Here is a 26,213-nt window from a genome sequence, read left to right as displayed (position 1 = left end):
TGATCAATTGTCTCGAATGCTCGGGAGTCAATTATCTTTGTTGTTCAAAGATAGCGGCCCTGGTAGTAGTCGGTCCCAAGACTTCACCCGTTGGTCAGACTGGTGGCCTCGATGTCGTCAACCTGCTCAAGGCGAGAGTACGCATTTGAACCTTGTATATTCGTCGTGGCGGCGGCGGATACGAGCGAGTGGGTTAGAGGACTCTCAGATGGTCCCAGAAAAGACTGCCTGACAGCGGCGATGTTGTTGATCCCAAGTCCCGCCTTCGGAGCAAAGTCGCTGCAGGGCAGGTCATGTGACTGTCCGCCCTAATGTCTTAGCATTGATTGGGCACAAAGCTTGGTAAAAGCAATAGATGTTAACTATATTCTTTTTTTTTATGACTCGTAATGCATCATCGTGGCTTTAAACCATATCGAAATAAGCTAACTACCCAGGTCCTCGCTCTAGATCTGAATTGTCCCTCCTTGTTGCCCCTTCGTCCCCGCCAACTTGCACTGGTGCATTGGCTACAGTCAACGAATCTTGCTTTTCATCATTGCTGTTGTTGTGCTGTCGTTCTTGTTCAAGCAGCAGCTCGTCGACGCTTTTCCCGCTTTCTTTGGCTGTTTTGAGCAGCTTGCGGTGTCGGAAACGCCAGATTATATGGCTGACAAATATGCCCAATTCGGCGAGGAATCTGTGGCCATTAGATACTGAATGCCAGCCTCGAAGAATGTTAGGACGGAGAGTACAAAAATGTTAAACTTACACGATGATGTAAAGTATTCCGCCAAGGATATCAAAGGAGCCTTCTGCAGCTGTCCATAAGAAATGGATGTAAGCACAAATCCGACAGCGCCATGTGCAAACGAATTGATTTGGCCTTACCTAGAGCAAAAAGTGAAAAGAGAGCCCCCAGGCTATCAATGCATAGAAATACCCAGTCTAAAAGAAGCGGCAGTGGTCAGCGCTGAGCGGAATATAAAAACTGAGCCAGGATTAGGGTTACTCACTGACTCCTATGACCCGACCCCTTCGTGACCAGATCTCCAAGTAAATGGGAACAAATCCCACTGCCAGCATGAGAGCGGCTATAACACCGAAAATCAAGGCTGGCCATGTGATACCCTTGCGATATGGAATCTGATATATCATTATAGGTCAGTATCAACTTTCAGGTACGCACTTCGCAGAGCTATATTGCATATTTGTATGATTACTACATCAACATACCCGCAAAGTGAAAATGAACATAGCCTCCAGGCCACCGGATAAAAGACAAGAAGCTATCACGAAAGCGAATGCTCTGAGCCTCGAGTAGCCACTTAAAGGCAATCAGCAACAGTCTGGAAGGAAAAGACAACAAAACAGTCGACTTTACTGGTTGTAATAGAGGATCTGGCCCCAGCTAATAAAGGCAAAAAAGCCAAAAAGTTGAGGCTGAATCTGAATTGGGATATTGACGTTCTATCATTAACACGCGATGTTAGGTCAACCACACATTGATGATAAATAGATATGGCTCTATCATAAACGTACTTGGAGGATCATATAGACGCCAAATGGAACCGCGCCTGAATCAAATTGTCAGTTCAGTTTCTCGCTCCAATTCGCGATGACCAAAGCGGTAGTACGTACAAGTAGCCCATAGGAGCATCATGCTCGCCGGCAACCCGTCCGTTTTTTTGTGTCTCCAGTTATGCCATATCTGAGGAACCAATTGGACGCACCATAAGACGGTCCCGATTGTCCCCAACACGTTGGCCGACACGGGTATTTCCTGGCTGGTCGACATGGCTGGTTGAAGATGGTGACTGTTAAACAATACAGAGCAGAACAGTTTTTAGCTGAGGTGCGTAATATGAAAGGAAAGAGATTTTATGTCTAGTTGGACTGGGCCATGATCGCACCTTGTCACAAGACTAGCTCTCTTTCGGTGGCAAGACAGGTTAGACTGATTATGAACCTCAATGAATTCAGCAAACAGAGGAAAAACAAAGACCTGGGCACGATTTCTATGACTGATGGAAATCTACGTCAATTTGGTAGGATTCTGGAAGCGGCTTTGATTGGTCAGTCTAAGATTCAAACGCTAGGCCGGATTAGGGCAACCAAGTGAGAAGTGCGGAGTATATCAGCCAATCAGAATCGCTCAGTGTACCTAACCCTATAAATGTATTCGACGCGTTTCTGCATGGTTTATCAAGTACAGTTATCTCAACGCAAGGTGTTACAGACCATACAAATACTGCTCAGCGAATCTCACGCTTTAGATATTCTCGGAATCTCTGGGAAATCGACGTTCATCTCTCCCCATGCTCTCTTGATGTACAAATCTTCGCTTCTCAACTTCACAGGCATCAATATGTCAGCTCCATTGTTTTCTTGAAGATACACAACCGCGTCTTGCTATTAAAATGAGGTCAGAATGTTCCAAGAGGAATAAGATATACATATATATATAAATATAGTGTGTGTGTGTGTGTGTTGGAGGTTGTCACTCACTTGTCCCAGTGTCAACATAATAGCACCTTCCAAGGCGGTATTGGGTTTATATAAACTCTTTGCAATGTCTTCCTTGATCATTCCGAGAATATTCTTCACCACAATCTCTGTTTGAAAGAAACTTGAACGTGCATTTTTGGCACCACCAGTGGCAGCAACATCTCCCAGGGCAAAGACGTTGGCGAACTTGTCTTTGCCTTCTCCTTCACCTGTGGCGATTTGTAGGGTTGGCCGCACCAGGATTTGTTTCGTCTCCTTGCAAACAGCCTCTGGGGCTAAGTCTCGCACAAGATCTGACTTTGCTTTCTGCCCGGTACAAGGTAACTATATTTCGTCGTTAGAATCATGGGCAAAATCTAATATGTTGTCAGACAGATGACTCACGACAAGGTCGTAATGCTCAATTCTTCCACTCAAAAGACGCAATGCGTTGTTGTCGTCTTCGAGGATTTTGGGCCTCTCCTGGAGAACAATATGTATACCTGCTTTCTGTAAGGTTGTCAAGACATGCTCGTGCAGTCTAGGCCCAAACCTCGACAATAACCGGTTTTTAGAATGATAAATCGTGACATCCTTCCCTGCATAGAAGCTTTTTATATCCGTTGCCAACTCAATGCCTACTGCCCCTCCTCCAATAACCGCAATACGGGTCGCTTGTCGTATGCTTTCTTGCATGTTTTGCAATTTCTTGCATCCTTCCTCTTTCTCTGTAGCAACAAGTCGCTCCGGATAAGCCTGTTGTGACCCCGTCGCAAGCGCCAAGTACGCAAAATCAACGGTTTCTCCAGATTTGAGATGAACTTTTCCGTCTTCAATGCCGGTCACAATATTTTGGAGGTAACGAAAGGCTCCTTGTGGAGCACCATTCTGAATTCCCTCATAAGGTATGAACCCATAATCTTCATGCCCTGCAAGAACAGAGTACCGAGCGAAGTTGATGAGGTAGTTGAAGTGCGAATTCCTTTCGATTAGAGTCACTCGATACCCTGTGGGAACACTCTTGGCCAGACGACTGGCGAGTCTCACGCCCGCAAATGATCCTCCGATGATAACGATGTCCTTTGGGCACTGTACTGCACGGTAAGTCCAGCGGTGCATAATTGCTTGAACGCGTTGCCGAAGAAGCCCGAGGATCACAGGTGGTGCCCAGGCGAGCAGTTTGAACATAAAAATGAATTTCTCAGCCATAGTCATTGTGGAAGAGCGTTCGAATCACGCTTTAAAACTTAGAAGCGGAGAACCTCCCAACCCTAATTGCAACTATGGATTGCAGACCAGTCTTTTGTGCTGCTTTTTCGACCTATTACTGATGTGTATGCAGATCCTAATAGCTGGATACTAGCAACATCAGTCGTAGGCATGGAACAAAAGGTCGATGGGCATTCTATACCTTGGGTTCCTACTAACTAGTCTTATCCCCGACTCCGTCACCGTCGCGAAGCCGAGTCCGTGGTGACTCCGCGGAGTCGGAGAAGCCCATGGTTACCTAACTGATTTAATAGAAGCTAGAATTAGTGAAGAGGCAATTGCAGACAATACCGACCCATTCCTTATAGCCTCCCGTCATGGATATCGATCTAATCAAGTGTCTGAGAAGTCGAAACGCCAGTCAATGATTAGATGAGGATCAACTATTGTATACATACCGTCCACGTAGATCAGTCAACAACTAGGCGTGTTTACGCATGCCGTGGTCTTACCCTGGATTGTAGGATAGAAAGAGAAGAAGTTTCACTATTGAAAACTCAAAAATCAACCAGCAAATCAATTACAAACTTCATCTCTTGTTGCAATTAATCGTCACATATAATCTACATTGCCTGTCCTCCCGCCCCCTGCCGACAATCCATCGTGGAGAAATATCCCACTCACAGCGAGTTTGAAGATCCAGAGTAGACGGTGAAATAAAAAAATAAAACCGAATGAATTCCACCACAATTTGCCATAAACGTGTCACCAAAGAAAAGAGACAAATTGGAGAATATGGAAATAGAAAAAAAAAAGAGTATGTTGCAGAAGAATCCTGCCACAAGGGTATCAAAATGACGCCGAGGCAAAAATCGCGAGAATGAGCAGACGTTATGTGAATTTCTTTCATTTTTGTTTTTAGTTCATAATCTCTGTTACTTGCTGTTCTTCTCCTTTCTCCTGTCCAGTATAAAGACAAGACAACAAGAGGAGAGAGAAGACTATAGCAAAATGAGATAATTCGACGGAGCAATGCCCGTCTCTCCGTTTGCTCGCCGTGCTTGCCACCACCGACCACTGACATCGGATACCTCTAGTTCCTCGCCCTTGGTGAAGCTGATTTCATTGGCATCGTCGGGATTCGCTTCATACGAGTAAATGGCTTTGGCCTTATATGGATACTCCGTCGGCTGGCTAATTTCATTCGAAGCTTCGACATTGCCACTGCCGTTCACGGCGCCAAATGCGGAGGTGGTAGTGTTGCGCTTGTCTGAGCCTGGGGGCCCGCCAGGGAAGCCTGATACGGGCGATGACGTCTCAAAGCCACTGAGCTGGGCTGAAGTGTACATCTGAGGGGGTTGGCTAACATTGGTTGCCGAACGATTACCGAATGCATTGGACACAGGGCGGCTGTTGTGATAAGCAACACCTTCTTTGTTCAATGCGAACGAGTCGATTGTTCGGCGGTGGCTTGCCTGTGGCGTGGAGCCAAAATAGAATATCCAGATAATCTACCATTCACGTCAGAAAGCTTGATCATCAACTTTTTTTTCCGGCATTGGAAAGAGGTATTTACAATCACCATGGATAGCAGAATGAAGCCAGCGGCGGCAGCCTGTTTGGAGGATTGCGGTTGATAAACCAACGAGTTTACAGCCAGAGTAGTAAAGACGAGCCCCGAGGAAAGATATCCGACAACCTTGGAATTCATGTCAGTCAAAGCTCCGCAGACTCGATGTTCATGGAAGAGGCGCGTACCGCAACGCCATAAGACAGGCTAGTATCCGAACCAATTACGACGACGATGCCGCAGATGCAACAGAACATGTAAGCAACTGCCCACCAGGCATAATTAGGGAAGTCAGTCTGAACATTGGCGACGATGGAAGCGACGAAAGAAATGATCCACGCAAGCTAGGATGTAAATTAGCAACAATGCTGTCAAGAATTGGGACAAACCCGCATGCGGGGGAAAAAGTATCCTCACGCACAGCGGATATAGAGACAGTGGCTAACGCGAAAGGATCGCCAAGGATGTTACTAGGATTAAATCGAGCCATTGCGGCGTTGTGCTGTGTGTATAGAAAGTAGATCGGTTGCTTCAGCGCAACATTAATATTTCAAGACCGTGTACTTTAGAAGAAAACCGTCACAGCAGGCCCGGACAAGTCGCACACGCAAGTCAATCTTGAAGCAGAATTGTTCCGGCGTCTTTGTGTAGAGATTTTGCTTTTGGGAGGTATTCAGAATCTCGGGCGGGATAGCGGATACGAGCGGCGAAGATGTGTTCAGGGTTAGCTCGGTTGAAAGAAAGTGAAACAACCAACAGAGACCGATTGCGATATTCGAGGTGACTTTTGAGACGAGCGCGAGTGATGCGGAGGCTGGTTGTGGATGGTTGGTGGAGGTTTGGATGGACGGCCAGCCCTGCCGCGGTAACGGTAAGGATTCAATGACCAGATCAGCACCAGGCTGCAGGGAGGATTAGACAGAGAAGAAAAGCGGAAATAGCACAGACAGATTGCACAGAAGATATTTAAAATAAGAAGCAGTGACAAAAAGGACTAGAAGGACATGAATGAGTGAATGAGCGAATCAAGGAAATAAGGCTAGACAGAGAGAGAGCGTGTGTGTGGTTGTTGTAGAGAGAGAGGAGAAGCGCAGCAGGAGAAAGTGGGCAGACGCGCCAGCACAAGAAAAGCAGGCAGTGCGTATTGGCCTTTCCTGTTTGGGGCTTAGTGTACAGTGTTACTTACGGGGTAATTTAATTTCCAGGACTGGGCTGTGGTGGAGAGCACCAAGCCTGTGTGCCGGTACGGGTAATTACGCCCGACGCTCAGCCTCGTAGCAATCAGCCAGGTTTAATTAGATCTGTCGGGCCAAACAGTGCATTACGAACTACAGAGCACATAGTGCATAGTCATACTAACCACACCTAATGCAGACTGCTGATGGAAAATGCTAAATAAGGAGAAAGTGACAGGGCCCTGCATGTTTCACCATGCTCCCTTTCTCAAACACCGCCAAACAATGCCCATGTATTGTATGCTAGCTGCCCGGTACTGACTGAGATATACTAGATGCTTAAATTAGCAGCGAGATGAAACCGCGGGCTAGGCCCTGATGGTTCTGGCGGATCCACTCTCCACCGCTTCGTCTGGCCCCGGAGCGCACTGCTGCATCTGATTGGCTGACTGGCCTCTGGGTACCATCACAATAGTTACAATCTTTGCTTTCCTTGCAGCATGCACGAGACAATGCAAGGTACGTGGGCCAAACCGACAGTACGTGCTACATCTGCTATATCTTTCAGACCGAGGTATTGAGAATGTAATGCTCTCTCCCGGAATTCAAAGGCTCTTTCATCTACATGCAAACAAATATCAGCGGAGAAAAAGGCTGCCATGAGATTGGCTAATCCAATCATATAGTGCGGAGTACAGATATGCTATCGAGAAAAAGGCCGGCGGAATGTGAGCATCGTTCAACGTAAACAAAGCCGGGATAATTGACTCTCTGTCATACTGGGGCAGGAATGCAAAGTGGAAAAGTCAGTATGCAAATCATGACAAAACCGGGCTATTCCATTTTCTCCAAAAGTCGTCATAGAAGTGCGCTTGGGATCTGCATATATCGTCACTAATGATTTCGTCAATCACAGGATTGATAGTCTGAGAATCGGACAAGCTTGATTGAAAAATGCCCGCTATTTCGCTATTTCGCTATTTCTTCCCTTCAATTCATAGTGCTATTCGGTTCGTAGAATGGTGTCTCTGGGGAGCGCTGCTATAATCTAGTAGCAGCTCAGCTAGTATTTCGGCAACACTACATTAGCAACTGCATTCCTCTAGTCAAGTCGATTGAACTTACTTCTGAATGCACTTGGTCATCCGACGCACCATTCATTCCTAGCCGCCACGTATGATTTCAAGCACCTATATTAATTGCGTCCGACGCTTTCTTCACGACGCAAATATGCCATATTCTTCGTCAGCCTCATATTTCCTTGGCTCTCCGATCATGTATAACTTCGCGCCGCTTGATTTCACGCTCGACATCTTCTAGCCGTGATTCCCATTCCGCCCAACACTCGCTACTGCCAAGAATCCCTAATTCGTACCAACGCTGTAGAAGCTGAGCACTGCGCGTCCGCAGCTCAGATATCTCAGTCGCTTGTTGTTCTTGGATCTGCAGCAGTGTCTGGAGGCGTGGTTCAAGTTCGATCAACGCGGTCGAGGCATGTGGGTCGGGGATGGGAAGATCCTTGAGTGATGCGAGGCGCGATGACGTCTCGGGGAAAGCAGTTGCATAAGACAAAACTATAGAAGCCAGACTCTGTGTGCTTAGGTCCGTTGGAATATTATCGCTGCCCGCGGCTGCTGTCGCTGGGAACAGATCGGGAAACCGAGAGTCTACGGTTTGTTTTAATTGAAATTAGCAACGTTATTTTCTTGCGGCATCGGGCACAGAGAGACATACAAAGCTGCAACAGATCACGAACAGCTGGATTCGATTTGCTGAGAGAGTTGAGCGCAGTTTCTAAGTGATTCAAACGGCGCGCGACGGTGTCGTCGAAAGACTCTGGCTTTGGTGCCGCAGACGGCTGGCCGGTCCACTGCGAGTCGCCAGTCAAAAGGTATTCTAGGCGCCGTAAGCGACCCTCGAGTATCTCGATAGTCGCAGACGCAATAGTGCTCGCTTCCAACGACATTCTGACTGGAGTTATGCCGTGTACGGAAGAAGACGAAGCTGGAGTGATCCTTGGGAAGAAGGTAAGCCAGCCAAGTTGGTTCTAGCGTCTCAGCTTCCCCCACACTCACACTAGCCCAATTAACAACACAACATAATCAATCATAAACAAACGCTTTATAATCCTCCCATGTACAAACGCCAGCCGAGGCCATCCTCCTCGGCCCTCGAAATTAACAGGTCATTAGGATTATATACACCGTAAAATAAAATAAGTGGTTCATCAATGATGAAGAAGACTCTTCCCTCCCCTCTCTTGCATTTCCTGCATTTCTTGGCTGGGATGGGACACGTCTTCGTCAAATACCTTCACTTCATAATCGAAGACGTTGGCCTTGGACGTACCATCAGTTGCCGCAGGTGTTGTTTCATCGTCAACGTCCACATTAGGCCAGTCATCCATAGTAGCGTCGCCAGATTCGCGCAGATCCTTATCATCATGGTATATACGCGCTGCCGCGTCAAGCTCCGCTTGGAAACTAATGTTATCTATATTCACAAATTCCTAAAACCCACAAACAGAATCCATTAGCAATCAACCCACTGGATAAGATGTTAGTTGTGGTGCTGGGTGGTCGTACCTGCAGAGCTGACGGCGAAGGTTTGTGTGGAAAAGCAGCAGCATTGGCATTCGCGTATACCAGCAGGAGACTTTTCGATTCCCTCGCCGCCTTGAGCACTTCGGTCTCTCTCACTTTGATGGTAGTGTAACCGATAACATCTGCATTGCTAGTTTTGTTGCTTCTTGTCTTCTGGCCCTCTGGCTTGGCAGCTTGCTGTGTTTTGGCGTCGTCCGTCGAGAAACTTATTCGCCACCACTGCCATTCCTCTTCGGGCCGTTTTTCTTCCATTTCAATCAAGTCCTCTTCTGCGTCGCCAGAGTTATGTTTCCTTAGAACATAGGTTATATGAGGTGACGTACAAATGCCCATGAGAGTGTATTTGTAATATGGCGAAACTTCGGGAGATGTTGATGAATTTGTCAAGATCTTAGAGTAGTCCCTCAGGGTATCGCGAGCTTCTTGCTTTGCAGCATCAAGTTCTGTAAGTTTGAGTTAGCTTAAATGAAAATAGTGTGAGTTGCAGAATGATGTGTAATCCTTACGATTCAGCTTGTCTCTTAGGAGACCTGCAATGCCACGGAGCTGTTCAGCCACTTCTTGTACTTCGGAACTATTGAATCCAACAGACCCTGGAGGTAGATACTTTGACAAGGCAACGATAGCCGCTTGCGCTGCCTTCTCTAACAGCTCTTGATTGGACATTCCTGCCTGAGAGGCAGATTCCGCGCATTTATAACGAGCTGCCATGCTTTCAAGGCGGCTTATAGTTTTAATAACATCTAACCTCTTCAATCGAAGCTCACGAACCGTGTCACGGCGCGCCTCCATATATCGATCTGGATAGAAGACTGGAGGGACTTTAACATTGATGGCATCGGTACCTATACTTTCCAGTTTTATCGTTAGAATCTCACCGACATGGTCGAGCCAAACATCGTCCAGCTCCTCTCCGGGCACGTCGGGCCAGATGGCATCATCCAAAATATCGTAGAGAGTCTGACTCTGTCCAGAGTCCACGTAGGTGTTGAGAACGAAGAATTCTCTTTGGTTGGATGAGTCCATATCAGATACCGCTTCTCTCATTGCACAAGAAGAGAAAATTGTAGAGAGCTGGTTGGCTGGAGTCGCCCGCACAGCTGCTTCTTGCCATGCTTCCAAAAATTTCTCCACGCCGCTATCGCCGCCGTAACTGTATCCAGGCATCAGGCTAGCAAGAGCATCGGCGCTTCCGAAAGCGCGCCGCGTGGAATCAAGAAAAGCCATCAATCGTTGAGTCTCGCATAGAATATCATCAGAGTCTTTCTCTTCGGCGTAGGGATTGTCAAGAGACACGATTCGGGGCGTCAGGATCGGTTGTCCATTCCACCACTGCGCATCGTGGCCATAATCAGGGATGACTTTTTCTCTAAGCAGAAGAGCTTCTCGTGCAAGTGGGATCGAATGAAGGATAGTGAGGAACCCTCCAAGGTGAAGGGCTTCTTGTGAGGGCCGAAGGAAAGTCGGTTCCTCGGCATGACGTCGGCGATCTTCTGGATCTGGGCTGATAATTTCCTCCCTTGCACTCGAATTGACAACTGTCAGCCCCCACGAGCTTTCGTCGTAGGTGTCTCTAGTAGCAGGACCGAAGCGAGAATTTTCAGTATCTGTAATAACCCCGCTTTCCTGGTGGCTGAGCGACATGGCCACAGCCTGTTGGAGATCGCGCTCCTCGAGTTGGGCCGCACTCAGGTTCATTCGCGAAGACTCTATGAGAAGAGGGAATGCAAGTCAGACCTACTGATGCCTATATTGCGCGCAAAATGTATCACGACTAACCTGCACCCGCATTATCGCGATTGTTTTCTTCGTACTTACGATCTGTCAGAGTTTCATCAAGGTTCATCCTAGATGGCGGACGCGACGGAGCAGCTGAATAGTCATTTCCGGGAGTACTGTCTAGATGCTCGATGTGGAACGCTAGATAAATAACGAAAATGAATGGCAACTCTCTCGCATAGCTGGTCGTTCTTTCACTCACTTGGCAAGGACTGAGCACCTTGGGAGTACGATGGGTTGTTGAAAGAAACCCATTCATTTTCCGGCTGTAATGGACGACTATCAATGAATTATTCAAGGTGTAGAAGGAATATCGGTGCATACCTCGACCTCCGATGGAACGCCGGCCGGGTTTTCGAAATAGGCATTGGCGGCCTTCTGCAAATCGAGGTTATTTGTCTAGATAGAGAACAGCCCATAGTTAGCATGATGTAGGAAGAGCCTAGTCAGGACGAGAGGTTTATTACTTTCAGAAATAATATGGCCTTTTCTCGCGGCAGACCTGTGAAGCTGACGAAGTTGCCGATGTCGTCTTCGGACGGTTCGGCCATGGTGCTTTTTTGAAGAGCTCCAAGCTAACGAGAGAGCCGAACAGACAGAAGTGCAGAATCAAGGTCGGGGTGATGCTGTTCAGAATCCATCATAGGAAGGCAGCATTTCCATGATGTTGTCTGGGTAGTACGACCAGTCTAGTCTATGAGCTTCCCCACGCTCAGCATCGATCCCACGGCGCTAGACCTGATTTGGTAGGCCTCGATGCCTCACAGAACAGGCAGCCAATTCTTTGTTCACACCCACGCCTACTCTAACTAGCTAAGTTTCCCCATTTATTGGTCTGGCTTCCTTTCCCTAAAACCACATCGTCACGCATCAGACAGAGTTTTCCGATATTATGATCGTGATACCCTTTTTCCGAATTTTCAGCTCTGGCTCTAGGTTCCGACCAAACTTAATTACATCTGTTGAACCAATACCTTCGAGGTCGTTGGCTAGCCAGAACATTCTTCACTCGTATGACACAACATGACATTCCTCAATAGCTCCGCTGATTTTTGATATCATCCCCGGCTCTGAAATTTCGAACCTCAACGAAGTACCGCCAATCAATCATGGATGACCTAGTTCGGAATGCAATCAAACAGGCTGAAACCCTCAAAAGAAAACCAGACTCGACTCCGTGGAAAGCCGACCAGCCATGGGCTCAGCCTTGCTATTCTTGGCTTGACGAGCAGAAAGAATGGCGGCCAGTCACAGCGTCTCAGAAGCCTTTTATTGTCATTTCCACAGTAGTCGTATACAGCTGGAATATTGACTTCATGTTGCCGTGCCCGGACACACGGGTGAATGCCGCATTGGCGTATCTCCAGGGACTCGCGAATCAGCTGCTGTCAGACCCAAATGCAGCGGTGATAATCAACTTGCAGGAATGCGTCTCGTCGGACCTTGTCACAATCAGCCAGAAGCAATGGGTCCGAGACAGCTTCTACATGACCGACATCGACGTGTCTACCTGGGCGTCGGGGGCCTATGGCACACTCACACTAGTCGATCGTCGATTGGACATAACGTCGTGTTTCCGGGTTCATTATTCCAAAACCCATATGGAGCGTGAAGCATTGTTTGTAGACGTTCCCTACAGCCATGGCAAGAAGCTTCGGTTGTGCAACACACACCTTGAGTCGCTTGCTCGTGAGCCACCGCTCCGGCCGGCCCAGATGCAAGTCATTGCGTCGTACATGCACGCAGAAGAGGTATCTGGTGCGATAGTCACGGGTGATTTTAATGCTATCCAGCCGTTCGATATGTCCCTACACTCGGACAACGACCTCAAAGATGCGTACCTCGAGCTCGGGGGGCGCGAGGACACTGATGAAGGGTATACCTGGGGACAGCAAGCACTGCCGGAGTTACGAAAGCTCTATGGATGCTCGCGGATGGACAAAGTGTACTACTGCGGTGGAGATCTGAAGTTGCTTGGTTTCGAAAGATTTGGCGCTGATGTCGAGATTTCTGAGGAGCAAAAGGACCAGAGGGATCAAGTACTATCACTTGGGTTCGAGAAAGCCTGGGTCACGGATCACCTGGGCGTCAAAGCTGTGTTTGGCCTCACTGGAAACCTTCGTTTGTAGACCTTCCAACGTTAGTCCGGCTCTGCCATTTTGGCCAAACACTGATCAGAGGTTTTTATTTTCAATCCATTCTTTCGGGTGAACCAACGGTACGTTTATAATCTCTCAAACATTCAGCATTCGACCACTTAAGATTTGCTCGAAAATAATTCGAGGAACTTGGTTACAAGATAGCTTACAATATAAACTTGAATTAAACACAGTAAACGAACGATTACATTAGTATTTTCATTCACATCATATGGTTTATTTGACTCTTATCGCCATGTTTGAGGTCCGGTGTGTGCTTTTCAAGGGGACCTTAACAAGTCCCTTTGCTTTCTTTGTCTTCCCCTGGATGTCCCTCAGATAAGTATAGTATATCTTCAAGGTCGGAGTGGCAACACCTAGCTCCTCGGCTCTGTGTAACGGCTCGCCAATAATGTTCTCAAACTCGGCGAAGTTGACAGCGTTATTTCTCTGACATGCTTCCTGGGAGGCGATGACAGCTTGAAATGGATTAAGATGCCGAGCGTGGAGGCTCGCAGGTCAGCTATCGTTAAATACTTGGCGGAAATCGATGGGCTTGACACCCCCGCGCCGATCGACGCTATAATTTAGACTTGAGGACGATGAAATGGAGCAAGGGCGGGCCAAGCTCCATCGTGATGCCTGGAGTGCTGGAGGAGCATCCCTAGCACATCTCCATTTCATTGGTACGGAGACAAGCCATGGGTGGAAAGGATATATGGAAGGTTCATTCCACAGTGGAGAGCGAGGAGCTCAAGAGGTCATCGATGAAATTCTAGAGTCGGACAAGAAGAGCATCAGGCTGAGGCTGTAGACCAATAATACAATGGCATTGAGGGAGAGTTATCCTAAAACTTATTTGCTCGAATACCTTGGTATGCGTATGGGTCACGGGGTTATTCGTACCCTAAGAGTTGTTCAAATTCAGGAATTTTGGGTTCGCAGGTTATGCTAGATTTAATACTTATCCGTTTTGGCTGTAACTATACTCTCTAAGATGCTTTAAACTACCTACTTGAGCAGTGCCATCAGCCCCCTCACATCATGCTGCTCGATGTTGTAGACGAGTTCCTTTATTTGCTGTGCCTGATCCTCTCCATAAATAGACGCCGCAAGCCCAAGGTATTTTGCTACTATATTATCATGCGAAAACCCGCCTGCTTCATCATCCCGGGTTATCTCCTTTGTCTCGACAAGACCATCTGAGAACTCTACGGTGACTCGTTGGCCGTAGTGACCTAGCTTCTGATCGGGCACGACTGTAATTCGATCCGTCAAGGCGTGAATATCGGCATCATGTAGCCGTTTGTACCCAGACCAGCCTGTAAACCCGCCATGAAGCCATGCCAGGGCAACCTGATAGTATGCGGAGAACTGAGCGTCCACAATGTTTTGCGGATGCACTTTGTTTGGCGCCGGGGCGCCAACTATCTGCACTTGATACGTCGGTAGGTTGACTGTAATGGATCGGACTTCCTTCCCCGCGGCCCTTGATCGGATATCGTCGATCATGATGATGAGTCCGTGGGTCATCCGACACGCTGGAAATGGCTTCCAGATTGTACTGAGAAAGGCCCATTCAGTGCCGAGCCCATCAAGAAGCTTTGCATAGTCCACTTTTGCCGGTGAATATGCATTAAAAAACCCAAATTTGCCTTCCAGAATTTTTGTTGCACCGACCACCCCAGCTTCTGCCAGTTCCACGCACAGCCAAGCGTCGTGGATCGCAAAGCCCGGATGCAAGCGCTTGTTCCAAGACCCATTCTCGAGATACTGCATTGATCCAGCTGCTTTCGACCCAGCCAGACCGAATGCCGTCTCAATCACCGATGAAGAAAGACCTTTAATTTTCGCAAGGGTTGCAACGGCCCCAAAGATTCCCGCAGTGGCCGTGTTGTGAAACCCCCGAGAGTAGGCCGCCTCTCCAAGGACTCTGCCGATGCGGCACGTTACTTCGTAGCCCACGGCCAATGCGGCGAGAAAGACCTCGCTTTTAATATCGGCATGTTCGGCAGCAGTCAGTCCAGCCGCAATGGTGGTGACGCCTGCGTGGAGAAACCCGTCCGCGTACGTATCATCAAAGTCGAGAGAGTGGCCAAGGAACCCGTTCAATAGAGCAGCGTACTGGCCACTCCATTTTTGACCCATGCCAATCACAGTATAGTTCCCTCCATTTTTATCAAGCCTTGAAATGGCTTCACATACCGGTGCCGTGGACTCGGCTTCGCGTGTAGCGACGGCGGTGACGCCAATGTAGTCAAGTACAAGATTCTTCAGGTATTTCTTGGTTGAATCATCTATATCATCATATCCTGTTCGATTTACAAACTCTGCCAATAATTTTGTAGCTTCTGGAGTGGCGGTTTTGGGTGTTTCACGGACGGGTTCAGGGGGAGCGAAGGACTTGGGCACGTATACTTTCCCGTCCATGATGCGCCGCGCCGTTCGAACGAAAGAGAGTGTGCGAAATGTCGGCAACCCGTCCGAGTCCCGAGTAGCCTCTGTCTGGACATACACACTCATAACCCCGATAGGATGGATAATATTCAGAATGTCCAGCGCGGCGGCGTCTCCGATTACTTTGTTAACCACCGTGCCAGGAACACGGCTACACGCAGCAGCACAGATGGCGCCAGTCCCAGCCATACTCTCATGACACATCTTATCCAGGAACAATCTGGCTGAAATGTGGCCAATGGACGGATCTTGGGGTGGTGTCACAAATATGGGAAGCGGTGCGAATGGAGAAATCGCGTCCCATTTTTCCCAATCGTCGATTAATCCAAGTAGCTGCGCCACTTTCCCTCGCAGTTCCCGACAATTGGCCTTCCATGTACTGTTGGCGGTCAACTCGGCGGCACTTTCGTGTCCGGTGATGTCGAAGTCACTGGCATTGACAAAGACACATGGGTTCGCAACGTCGCAAATGCTGACCTCTATGTCTCGCCCTCCCACTTTGACTGTATCAGTGGGTTTTCCGGAGGGGAGAATGCCTTTGGATAGGGTAGCTCCTGTTGACTTTGCACAACGAATATATATCAGTAAAGGTATAGTCGCAATAGAGTGAGGGTTTCTACCGATCGATAATCCATCAAGATCGGCGAGCCTTGACCCGGCACGCCCGCAATTTCCTGGGTTCCGTCGGAGACAAAAAGGCCGGACTCGTCAATAGTGACGTGAGCTACGATTGTCTTCTCCGTTCCCGTGTTGTAGATGCGGACCTCTTGCGACCTGGTCTGGGGGTCAAGCGAGACACCGGGCCGGAACTCGACCAGGCCTTCTTCAATGGCGAATGGCCCCACGGCCGCAGAAATGTTGCCGCAATTGCCTCCGTAAAAAATGGTGTCGTCTGCGATTCCAACTTGGGCAAAGGTATAGTCGACATCAATGTTCTCCCGGGAGGACTTCTTTACGATAGCAATCTTTGAAGTGACGGCCTTGGAGCCACCCATACCATCCAGCTGGAGGGGATCGGGAGAGCCCATGACTCGTTTCAACAAGCGATCTCTCGCGGGTCCCGGGGCAGGGAGGACATCTTCATGAAAAAAGAGGGCCTTACTGGTTCCACCGCGGTAGAATGCGGTTGGGATACCATAGCTATTGCGTTTCTCCATGATGACAGTGGTCCAAAAAAGAAATGAATAGCGTCAATTAATTGTGTTTTTCTGGGGGGGCGCAATCGAAGATCACAAATGACCCCCTTTTCTGGGGTAACGCGGGGAATTATATATACTGCGTCGTGAATGACCGCTCACGCACCGAAGCCAGGTACGCAAACCCGACAACGGCCCGCATACTTTCGACACACTGGCTCCTCTACTTCTGGCAGACGGCCGAGATTAGCTGGGGGACAGCGGACCTGGACTTCGAAGGCTGGAGCAGACGCGGATCAGACAGAATACATGCTCGAGGTAGATGCCAGTTCAACGTTGTGTAGGCATATACTCTGCGTACGCATTGTTATGCGATGGGCTCGCGGACTGGGAGATTTCGCAGTGGCTGTCGGGGGGTGACCTTTGCATTTTGCGGGGGAGCGGGCGGGTACGATTCCCCGCAAAAAATCGCCCGGAGTCCTTAGCCCCGGGCCCCAACGGCCACTGCAGTCACGTGAGCATGGTCATATCATCTTATGCCAACAACGTTCGGCCTTCGCCGGATCGTGTGGTAAGACGGTCGATGCTGGATGTTCACATCGCTTCATAGACCGATATGCTCGACTTATGCAGTGGCGTGTACGCCTGGCGCAAACCTTGGACCGTGTAAGCGAGAGGGGCATAATTATGCACGAGTGCATTATTCTGCACAAAATTCAAAACAGGGGTCCTCACGCGGGGCCCAGCCAATCACGCGTCGCTTACGTCGCTCGCCTTGGTGAGCCAGTGATCGTCGTCTTCTCGGGGCGGGTGCGCGGCATATCTCTGCATATCTCTGTGTATATATATTCTCTGTGTATATATGTCCACACAGCTACGTCTCTCTGTCTACATCCCCGTCTCTTTTCTTGCCTTCCTTTTCTCTTGACAGGTCTATCAGTTGTGATCGATACCCTCCAACATGGCTGAGCAAGACTATACGCCAATCCCCCACCCGCCTGGTGTGCCTTTGCTCGGCAACATTTTTGACATCGACAGCGAGCTCCCGATGGCGAGCATGGAGCATCTCGCTGACACTTGCGGTATGGCTTCCTCGCTGCGCAGCCTCTCAACGTAACCATCACTAATCAAGCCACCAAAGGCCCAATCTATCGCCTGAGCACCTTTGGCGTGTCTCGTGTCATCATTTCTTCTCATGAACTAGTCGATGAAATATGCAATGAAGAGCGTTTCAGGAAAGCCGTCTTCAGCGGCTTGAAAGAGATCCGCAACGGAATTCACGACGGTCTATTCACTGCGGAATATCCTGGAGAGGAGAACTGGGCTATTGCTCACCGTGTTCTTGTTCCGGCTTTCGGCCCCCTTGCGATTCGGGGAATGTTCGATGGTGAGTGTTGATTGTATTACTGGCATTAGTTAGGAAACGAAGACGATGGGTTGAAGACCTAATATATTCATCCGTAGAAATGTATGACATTGCCACGCAGCTGGTGCTGAAATGGGCTCGGCAGGGACCCAAGCAGCCCTTGACGCCAACAGATGACTTTACCCGTCTGACACTGGATACCATCGCCCTATGCGCTATGGGGACTCGCTTCAATAGCTTCTATCACGAAGACATGCATCCCTTTGTCGGTGCTATGATGGGAATGCTCAGAGGCGCAGGTCAACGGTCCCGTCGTCCCGGAATCATCAGAGACCTGCCTACCAGCGACAACACGAAATTTTTCAACGACATCGCTGTTTGTCAGAAGACAGCTCGTGACTTGCTGGAAGATCGTCGGAAAAATCCCGAACCAGAGAAGAAAGATCTTTTGAATGCCATGGTTTTGGGCAGGGATCCCAAGACCGGCCAGGGCCTTACCGACGATTCAATTATTAATAACATGATTACCTTCTTGATCGCAGGTATGCTTTGAAATGCCTTCACAATCTATGCAAGTCAAGTAGTTATCTAACTTCAAGTCTAACAGGCCATGAAACGACGTCTGGCACGTTATCTTTTCTGTTCTACTACCTCCTCAAGACCCCACAAGCATACAAGAAAGCCCAGGAAGAAGTTGACACGGTCCTCGGCCATAGAAAGATTACCGTCGAAGATCTCCCGAAATTGTCTTACATTAATGCCTGCATACGTGAAGCATTACGCTTGAAGCCCCCTGCCCCTGGCTTTTCTGTCGAGCCACACCCAATCAAAAACATCGAAGACCCTGTCACGCTCGGAAACGGCAAGTACAAGCTTGAAAAGGGCGAAAAAGTTGTCATCGTGCTCTCCAAACTTCACCGTGACCCAGCAGTTTGGGGCGACGATGCTGAAGAGTTTAAACCGGAGCGCATGCTGGATGATAAATTCGAAAAATACCCCAAAAATTCCTGGAAGCCCTTTGGTAACGGCATGAGAGGTTGCATTGGGCGACCGTTTGCATGGCAGGAAATGCTCATCGTTGTAGCGATGCTGCTCCAAAATTTCAATTTTCAGCTTCACGACCCGACGTACAATCTGCGCATTAAACAGGCGTTGACAGTTAAGCCGAAGGATTTCGAAATCAGAGCTACGTTAAGAGAAGGATTAGACGCTACAACCTTGGATTCGGTCCTGAATAGCGGCCAAGAACCCAAACTTCCTTCACGAGAGGAAAAGACAAGTGCCCATGCTGATATCCCGGAGGGAGCAGGAAAGCCTTTGCATATATTCTTCGGAAGCAACACTGGAACATGTGAAGCTTTTGCTAGACGGCTAGCCGAAGACGCCGTGGATTTCGGTTATTCAGCTCATATTGATTCACTTGACTCAGCGATGCAGAACATCCCCAAGAAGGACCTAGTTGTGTTTATCTCAGCTTCATATGAGGGCCAGCCTCCAGACAATGCTGCACTTTTCTTCGAATGGCTCAGTGGGTTGAAAGAAAAGGAATTAGATGGAGTCAATTATGCCGTTTTTGGGGCCGGACATCGTACGTATTCTCAATTTCCCGCTCACTACATATATCCTCTATAATGAAAAGGCTAACTCCTTTATTAACACCCCCTTAGATGACTGGGCTTCAACCTTCCACCGCATTCCAAAGGCGATAAATAACCTTGTTGCGGAACATGGTGGCAATCGTCTCTGCGAGATTGGTCTAGCTGACACAGCTGGAGCAGATATCTTCTCTGCATTTGAGACATGGAGCGAATCGTCATTCTGGCCCGCGATGCAATCGCAACTTGGAGCCTCTTCGAAAGGGAAAACCTCGAAATCAAAGTCTGCATTGAATGTAGAGATCAGCTCTGGAATGCGCGCGAAAACTCTAGGTTTGCAGCTTGGAGAGGCGCTAGTTGTAGAAAACCGGCTCCTAACAGCCCCCGATGTGCCCGCCAAACGCCTCGTCAGGTTCCAGTTACCGTCTGACACTCCGTACCAATGCGGAGACTATCTCGCTGTGCTGCCGACCAACCCCGACAATGTTGTCCACAAAGCGATCCGACGATTTGGCCTACCATGGGATGCCATGCTCACAATTAGGAAAACCCCAGGTGCTACGACGGGCCCATCAATTCCATTCGACACGCCTATTTCCGCGTTTGAGCTATTTTCCACCTACGTGGAGCTTTCTCAGCCCGCGTCGAAAAGGGATATAAATGTCCTCGCTGATGCTGCCGCTGCTGATCCAGATACACAAGCGGAATTGCGCTTTCTGGCATCAAGTCCGACACGTTTCGCGGAGACTCTGGCCAAGCGCATTAGCCCTCTGGATTTGTTGATTCAATATCCCAAAATCGATATATCTGTCGGTGATTATCTTGTAATGCTTCCGCCAATGCGTGTTCGACTATACTCGATATCATCATCCCCTCGCAAGGACCCTTCGGAATGCTCGATTACTCTGTCCGTCCTCAACAGCCCGTCCGTCCTATCTTCTAGCCTCTCGGAAGAAGACAGATATCTCGGTGTAGCATCCACCTATCTATCAACCCTCAAGCCGGGTGATCGCGCTCATGTCGCAGTCCGCCCTTCGAACAGCGGCTTCAAGCCCCCGGTCGACCTACAAACACCTATTATTATGGCTTCTGCGGGTAGCGGTATCGGGCCTTTCCGTGGATTTATCATGGACCGCGCAGAGAAAATCAAGGCTCGCGGGAGCAGTGACCCAAAGCCCGCCCCAGCCATTCTCTATGCTGGTTCTCGTACGCAGGGCAAAGATGATCTTCATGCGGACGAGTTTGAGGAATGGGAACGACTTGGCGCTGTCCAGGCCCATTGGGCATTCTCTCGTCCGGAAGACCCGAAGCATAAGCGAGCACACGTTCAAGACGTAATGCTTCAGGATGGCACAAGTGTAATTGATCTTTTTAACGCAGGTGCAAGGATATATGTCTGCGGCAGCACCAGTGTCGGAAATGGGGTTCGTGAGACTATTAGGCAGTTATATGTGGGCGAGAGAAGAAGAAGACTGGCAGAGGTAGCTTCAGAGGCTGGTGAAAAGGGCTTGTGGCCTGAGATCAGTGAAGAGGAGGCAGTGGACAGGTTCTTTGAACGTCTGCGGACGAGTCAGAGATTCGTCACTGATGTTTTTACTTGATTTAATACGAGCTGTATGGTCATGACTGTATTTACCTAGGTACTACCTAATATATGTGCACACTCTTAGAATAACAATATACATAATATGAATGATACTTACCTAGGTAGTTCACTCATTACCTAGGTACGGCTTCAAGCAACTACACAGCTAATCCTAATTCGACTGCATGGGCTTCTCAAGTTCCTTTCAGCTTGTCACTGGCTAGCATTATAGCTGCTTAACTCCCGAGTTCTCTTACAGGGCCGATTACATAGACGACCGCCTTAACGATCTTGTTAGGGTTGTAGTTACAATATCTGCAAAGAAGCGGAGAATGCCCCCCTCACGTGAATCCCGCGGTGCATCGTTCCTCTTCTCCGCTTCCTCGCATTCCTTCTGCTCCTTCGCCACTGCCCCTCGACGTCCGGGTTTTTGACGCAGTTTATTCATGTTGAAGCTTGAACTGGGGGACTCGCTTTGCAGTAAGTCGGTACCGTGGTATACGCAAACTTGGGCGCAAAAAACACTGTGACATCATGTCACTGGAATTCCTTTTTTCGGCTGCAAGGGGAGCCTCTGCTGTGCGGAGAAGTGCCAACATCAATCGTCTCTGGTGGACATGGCAATTTCGGAGTTTCCTGACGCAGAGCCGTGCGCGGGGACCTGATGGAGTACGAGCCCTAAAGTAGCTTTTCAAGAAAATTGCACATTGGCAGTGGAAGAAAAACATGTTAATACGCATTGAAACAGCCACCTTTGCTGGAGCAGACGGTAGGAAGCCACTTCGAATCAATCGTGCGAAAATTTGGAGATCGTACCGCGTGAGGCCACATTTCTCTCTCTCTTTCTCTCTGTAAGGAAATGCTAATTACGACGCCCATCCGACAGAGTAGTTGCGCGGCATCAGAGGCATAGATGTACATACGAGGAGCTCGACCGCAATAGCAACACGCTTGCCCGCGGGCTCCAATCAATCTCTGTTCGGAAGGGTGACCGTGTGGCTGTCATGCTCGGTAACTCGATAGAATATGCAACCGTATGTGGAAATATCATCCACCGGTTGTTTCAGGCCTTACTTACGATGCCTTTGCCTTTTAGTTGACATATGCCCTTTACAAGCTGGGCGCCATTCTGGTCCCCTTGAATCCTTCTTTTAACGCAAATCAAGTTGCCTCCGCGTTGAGCCATCTGGGAGCAAGCCACTTGATCATCAGTGCTGAAGCAAACCTACCACGTCGCCAGCCTCGCGATAATACACCTCTTATTAGGCACATTGTCCCCGGATTGAATTCTGCGTCAAACATTCAATCGGAATTGATTCCAACACTGAGGCACGTAGTTGTCGTTGATAATTCAAATGGCCGATTTGACATCACTCCATACAAAGCTCTCACGCCTTATTCATCTATAATTTCTAACTATCCGGAAGATTGGCAGCAATTGCCGGACCAGCGACTCTCACTTCACGATATAGTGAACATCCAGTTTACCTCTGGAACAACATCCATGCCCAAAGCAGCCTGTCTGACACATCGTTCAATTCTGAACAATGGCACTCAGATCGGCGACCGAATGCGTCTGACAGAGAATGACATTGTTTGCTGCCCGCCACCGCTATTTCACTGTTTTGGAAGTATTTTGGGGTTCATGGCAACAGCAACACATGGCTCGGCCATTGTATTTCCATCAGAATCCTTCAATGGGTTAGCCGCTCTCCAGGCCGTGCTCGAAGAGCGCTGTACAGCATTATACGGCGTACCAACTATGTTCATTGACGAGCTGGGTCTCCTGGAGCGGAACGAGGTCGCTGATCATGACGGCTTCCCATTTCTTCGTACTGGCATTGCAGCCGGGAGCAGTATCCCCGCGGAGCTGATGCGAAAGTTGCACAAGACTCTAAACCTGACTGAGTTGACTATCTGCTACGGCATGACGGAGACAAGTCCAGTGTCTGCGATGACGACTACTGATGACCCTCTGGAGAAGAGAATCACTACCGTGGGACGACTGATGCCGCATGTCGAGGCCAAGGTCGTGGATCCAGCAAACCATAACAAAGTCCTACCGATTAACGTCAAGGGCGAGCTGGCCGTGAGCGGATATCTGTTGATGAAGGAGTATTGGGGCGCTCCCGAAAAGACAGCAGAGGTAATGCTTGCAGATGAGGATGGCAAGGTTTGGATGCATGTAAGCTATCCATCAACCCGGGCTTTGTCGAACTGAAACTCGGGTGTAAAAAAGAACCCCAAAAAAAACAAACAAACAAACAAATAGGACCTCTTCTGAATACCTGCACGCAGACCGGTGACGAGGCAAGCATGTCTTCCGACGGCTACATAACGATCACAGGCCGAATCAAAGACCTTATCATCCGAGGAGGAGAAAACATACATCCTCTCGAGATTGAGAATTGCCTTCTGGCACATCCCGCTGTTGCGGAGGCTTCGGTTGTAGGGGTTCCAGACGAGAAATATGGAGAAGTCGTGGCTGTATTTGTGGTTCTTTCTTCGTCCTTCTCACTATCGAATAGCAGCATAAATTCAGAACGTCGCCAACATGATGAGGAGCAGGATCGGTTCGAGGATGAACTGAGGGCGTGGGTTAGGGAAACCCTGAGTAGTCACCTAGGTGGGTTCTGTTCACGATCAAATATAAGCTAGAAGAGAAACCGCTAATGTTTACTGGTACGTACGTAATCTTGTTTGATTAGTGCCAAAGTTTGTGTTCTTTCTTCCTAGCTCAGATGCCTTTCCAAAGACTGCTAGTGGTAAGATTCAAAAGTTTAAGCTCAAAGAGCTTGCGATTCAGTTGTTGGAGAAGCAACAGAAGGGTGCGAAAATGGGGTGAGCAGCCAGAAGGGAAATCCTTTCTCAATCAACTTTAACAAGTTAATGTGTACCATACAAAATTTATCTTACATAGGCATCTTCTACTTATCGTTTCGAGGGTGCGCATCATGATACGGATGCCAATGTTTGTCACGATGACATTGTGGCAGAGAAGAGCCCGAGGAATCAAGTCTATAAAAGCCTAAATATATACAGTTTCCTTTTCAGCCTTTCAAACCAGAACGGCTTCTGTAGGACACTGGCTTCTCAGTCATAACCGCTTTTCCCCCGGAGGAAGGTGACGGTGCATTTTTTGCATCTTCTTCCGAGCCGCTCTCAGACTGTCTTTGTAAACAGCATTAAATATAGTATCTGTATCAGTCTCATGATCGATATCTGGACTACAGCAATCGATCGTTTTGATACAACGATCATTCAAGGCCTCTTCGATTGAAATGCGCACTTCGGGATCTGGATGCAGCATCTTAAGAATAAGTTGGTTCATTCCTTTCTTGGGGAATGTCGTAAAAATTCGACCACAAAACGGTGATTCTTCGTCGCTGATCACACCGTCTGGGTTTCGAAGTAAGAATTTGTGCCATCCGGCAAGAAACTTGCTATAGTGAGGATCTTCAGGCTTTGCAGCCTTCCATGGGCTACCACGAACAAATAGCGTGAAGCACACAATCGCACACGACCATACATCGAGCGCACGCGGATCATAGTCGCCTGTATACGTCAGTCGAGGTCTTATTCCAATAAAGGGAAAGAGAGAAACGTACCGTGCTCAGCAAGAACTTCAGGAGACACGTAAGGTATACTACCACATATTCCAGGAGAGCATTTTCGAATGTCTCGGGAATTCTCATTGCTATCTCCACCATTGGAGCTTTTGAGTCCTGGATGCGTGCCCGAGAAAACCTCAGAAACACCAAAGTCGGTGATCTTGAGCTGCCCCTCCGCTGTGACTAGGAGGTTTTCTGGTTTGATATCACGATGTGCAATACCATTCTGGTGTAAATGTGCCACGCCGCGTAGAAGCTGCTTGAAAAAGCAAAGATTATCTATGTCGCGAAGATAGCCCTGTTTGATCAATAGGTAGAGTTCGCCATACTCGCAATATTCCATGACATGGTTCCACCTCCCCGAGTGCTTGCAAAGCCGAACAGTTTCCACAATGTTCGGATGATGAAGGCTTTGGGCGATGCTGAATTCTGATTTGACCATGTTCTCGTATTGCACTTTGTCTTCGTTTCGTCCACACTTGCGAAACTCCTTGACAGCATAGAGGACCTCTCGTGACCTGCCTTTACGGTACATGGTTCGTACTATAGCTGTAGCACCTCTCCCTATCGGTTTGCCGCCCTTTCCAGGAATCTTTCTTCCACTAGCGAACTCGTCGTTGAGCTCACACCAGTCAACCTTGAAACTCTCTGACATATCGGTGCCTAGCTGGCGAGACTTTAGCCCAGCACCAGTCTTGGCAGGGATCGCAATATCTGGGACATCCCTCTGTCGCAAGCTATGGCCTGCAGATGGCGACTGAAAGAGTCTCTTGAGCGATAGCCTTTGATGTGGAACGGTCGAGAAACTTATTCGTTCCTTGAGGGATAGACGTGACGTAACCTTTCGGAGGCGTGATGTCTTTCTTGCAGGCACTGAGCCCCCATGGTCGTGGCGGGCTACCGCCTGTGATGTCGAAGGAGAAATACTTCGGACGGTTGGCGATGCGGTGCAGTCCGATTCTCGAAATTCGCGGCTCAGTTTCCCCCTAGCAGTTTGCCTATGAGTCGTTGTGCGGCGGAAAAGGTTCCGCATTGACGAAGATCCAGACATCCGTGATGTCGATGTTGGAACGGAGCGATTTGAGTTGTTCTTAGGGGATGCTAATGGGGGAGTTGATGAGAGACCGGCACCAAGTGGCCGAGGAGACTTGCTGAATGTGAGCCGAGCTACTTTTGTGACCTCCGGGGCCAGTGTAGGGAACGAAGGCACCGCCAGCATGTGTGAAGTGTGAAGCGCGCCAAAACCAATCGAACCGGAAGGGAAGCCTGCACAAGGGTAGTTGAAGGCCGGATTGAAATCGTTCCTCGATGCCGAAAGACGCCTCTTTTGGGGGGCCAGGGCCGGGGCCATGGAACAAGGCTCATGCAGACACGTGACGATCATTTTAAGTCACGGCTTAAGATATGAAGAGGGTAAGAAAAAGGTCTTGATATAATGATCGAAAAGCGAGGCTGCAGTATATACAAATAGATATGGAAAGGAACGATCGATGTGTGTTGTGGACAATCAGCGGTTCATAGCG

The 26,213-nt window shown here is 48.8% G+C and overlaps 8 protein-coding genes across 8 annotated transcripts; 3 read left to right on the top strand and 5 right to left on the bottom strand.

The window, feature by feature from the left end:
* Positions 1-429: 429 nt before the first annotated feature.
* Positions 430-3,681, bottom strand: UA08_00683 (hypothetical protein; the record flags this gene model as incomplete). The annotated part of the gene is made up of 9 exons (XM_020260516.1): positions 430-679; positions 752-800; positions 996-1,125; positions 1,169-1,177; positions 1,522-1,556; positions 1,621-1,796; positions 2,249-2,391; positions 2,488-2,811; positions 2,872-3,681. The coding sequence occupies 9 exons, from the start codon at positions 3,679-3,681 to the stop codon at positions 430-432; spliced, it is 1,926 nt and encodes a 641-aa protein (XP_020124462.1).
* Positions 3,682-4,676: 995 nt separating this feature from the next.
* Positions 4,677-5,735, bottom strand: UA08_00682 (High osmolarity signaling protein sho1; the record flags this gene model as incomplete). Its single annotated transcript, XM_020260515.1, has 4 exons — positions 4,677-5,186; positions 5,252-5,374; positions 5,434-5,589; positions 5,667-5,735. 4 exons carry the CDS (start codon positions 5,733-5,735, stop codon positions 4,677-4,679), a joined length of 858 nt encoding a protein of 285 aa, XP_020124463.1.
* Positions 5,736-7,671: 1,936 nt separating this feature from the next.
* UA08_00681 (hypothetical protein) lies at positions 7,672-11,353 on the bottom strand (the record flags this gene model as incomplete). Its single annotated transcript, XM_020260514.1, has 11 exons — positions 7,672-8,087; positions 8,155-8,435; position 8,496; positions 8,770-8,929; positions 9,006-9,466; positions 9,530-9,868; positions 9,902-10,732; positions 10,803-10,943; positions 11,005-11,068; positions 11,127-11,201; positions 11,270-11,353. The coding sequence occupies 11 exons, from the start codon at positions 11,351-11,353 to the stop codon at positions 7,672-7,674; spliced, it is 2,853 nt and encodes a 950-aa protein (XP_020124464.1).
* A 558-nt stretch (positions 11,354-11,911) lies between these two features.
* On the top strand, positions 11,912-12,931 carry UA08_00680 (hypothetical protein; the record flags this gene model as incomplete). Its single annotated transcript, XM_020260513.1, has 1 exon — positions 11,912-12,931. The coding sequence occupies one exon, from the start codon at positions 11,912-11,914 to the stop codon at positions 12,929-12,931; it is 1,020 nt and encodes a 339-aa protein (XP_020124465.1).
* Positions 12,932-13,951: 1,020 nt separating this feature from the next.
* Positions 13,952-16,554, bottom strand: UA08_00679 (hypothetical protein; the record flags this gene model as incomplete). Its single annotated transcript, XM_020260511.1, has 2 exons — positions 13,952-15,958; positions 16,018-16,554. The coding sequence occupies 2 exons, from the start codon at positions 16,552-16,554 to the stop codon at positions 13,952-13,954; spliced, it is 2,544 nt and encodes an 847-aa protein (XP_020124068.1).
* A 940-nt stretch (positions 16,555-17,494) lies between these two features.
* On the top strand, positions 17,495-21,095 carry UA08_00678 (hypothetical protein; the record flags this gene model as incomplete). Its single annotated transcript, XM_020260510.1, has 5 exons — positions 17,495-17,615; positions 17,675-17,920; positions 17,998-18,441; positions 18,507-19,487; positions 19,567-21,095. The coding sequence occupies 5 exons, from the start codon at positions 17,495-17,497 to the stop codon at positions 21,093-21,095; spliced, it is 3,321 nt and encodes a 1,106-aa protein (XP_020124067.1).
* A 430-nt stretch (positions 21,096-21,525) lies between these two features.
* Positions 21,526-23,924, top strand: UA08_00677 (hypothetical protein; the record flags this gene model as incomplete). Its single annotated transcript, XM_020260509.1, has 6 exons — positions 21,526-21,559; positions 21,828-21,930; positions 21,966-22,113; positions 22,176-23,264; positions 23,378-23,705; positions 23,788-23,924. The coding sequence occupies 6 exons, from the start codon at positions 21,526-21,528 to the stop codon at positions 23,922-23,924; spliced, it is 1,839 nt and encodes a 612-aa protein (XP_020124070.1).
* Positions 23,925-24,176: 252 nt separating this feature from the next.
* On the bottom strand, positions 24,177-26,041 carry UA08_00676 (hypothetical protein; the record flags this gene model as incomplete). Its single annotated transcript, XM_020260508.1, has 2 exons — positions 24,177-24,634; positions 24,688-26,041. 2 exons carry the CDS (start codon positions 26,039-26,041, stop codon positions 24,177-24,179), a joined length of 1,812 nt encoding a protein of 603 aa, XP_020124069.1.
* Positions 26,042-26,213: the final 172 nt, after the last annotated feature.

This window comes from Talaromyces atroroseus (genome assembly GCF_001907595.1).
Source record: "Talaromyces atroroseus strain IBT 11181 chromosome Unknown scaffold_0, whole genome shotgun sequence".
Lineage (NCBI taxonomy): Eukaryota > Fungi > Ascomycota > Eurotiomycetes > Eurotiales > Trichocomaceae > Talaromyces > Talaromyces atroroseus.
This window is presented reverse-complemented; position numbering and strand designations above follow the sequence as displayed.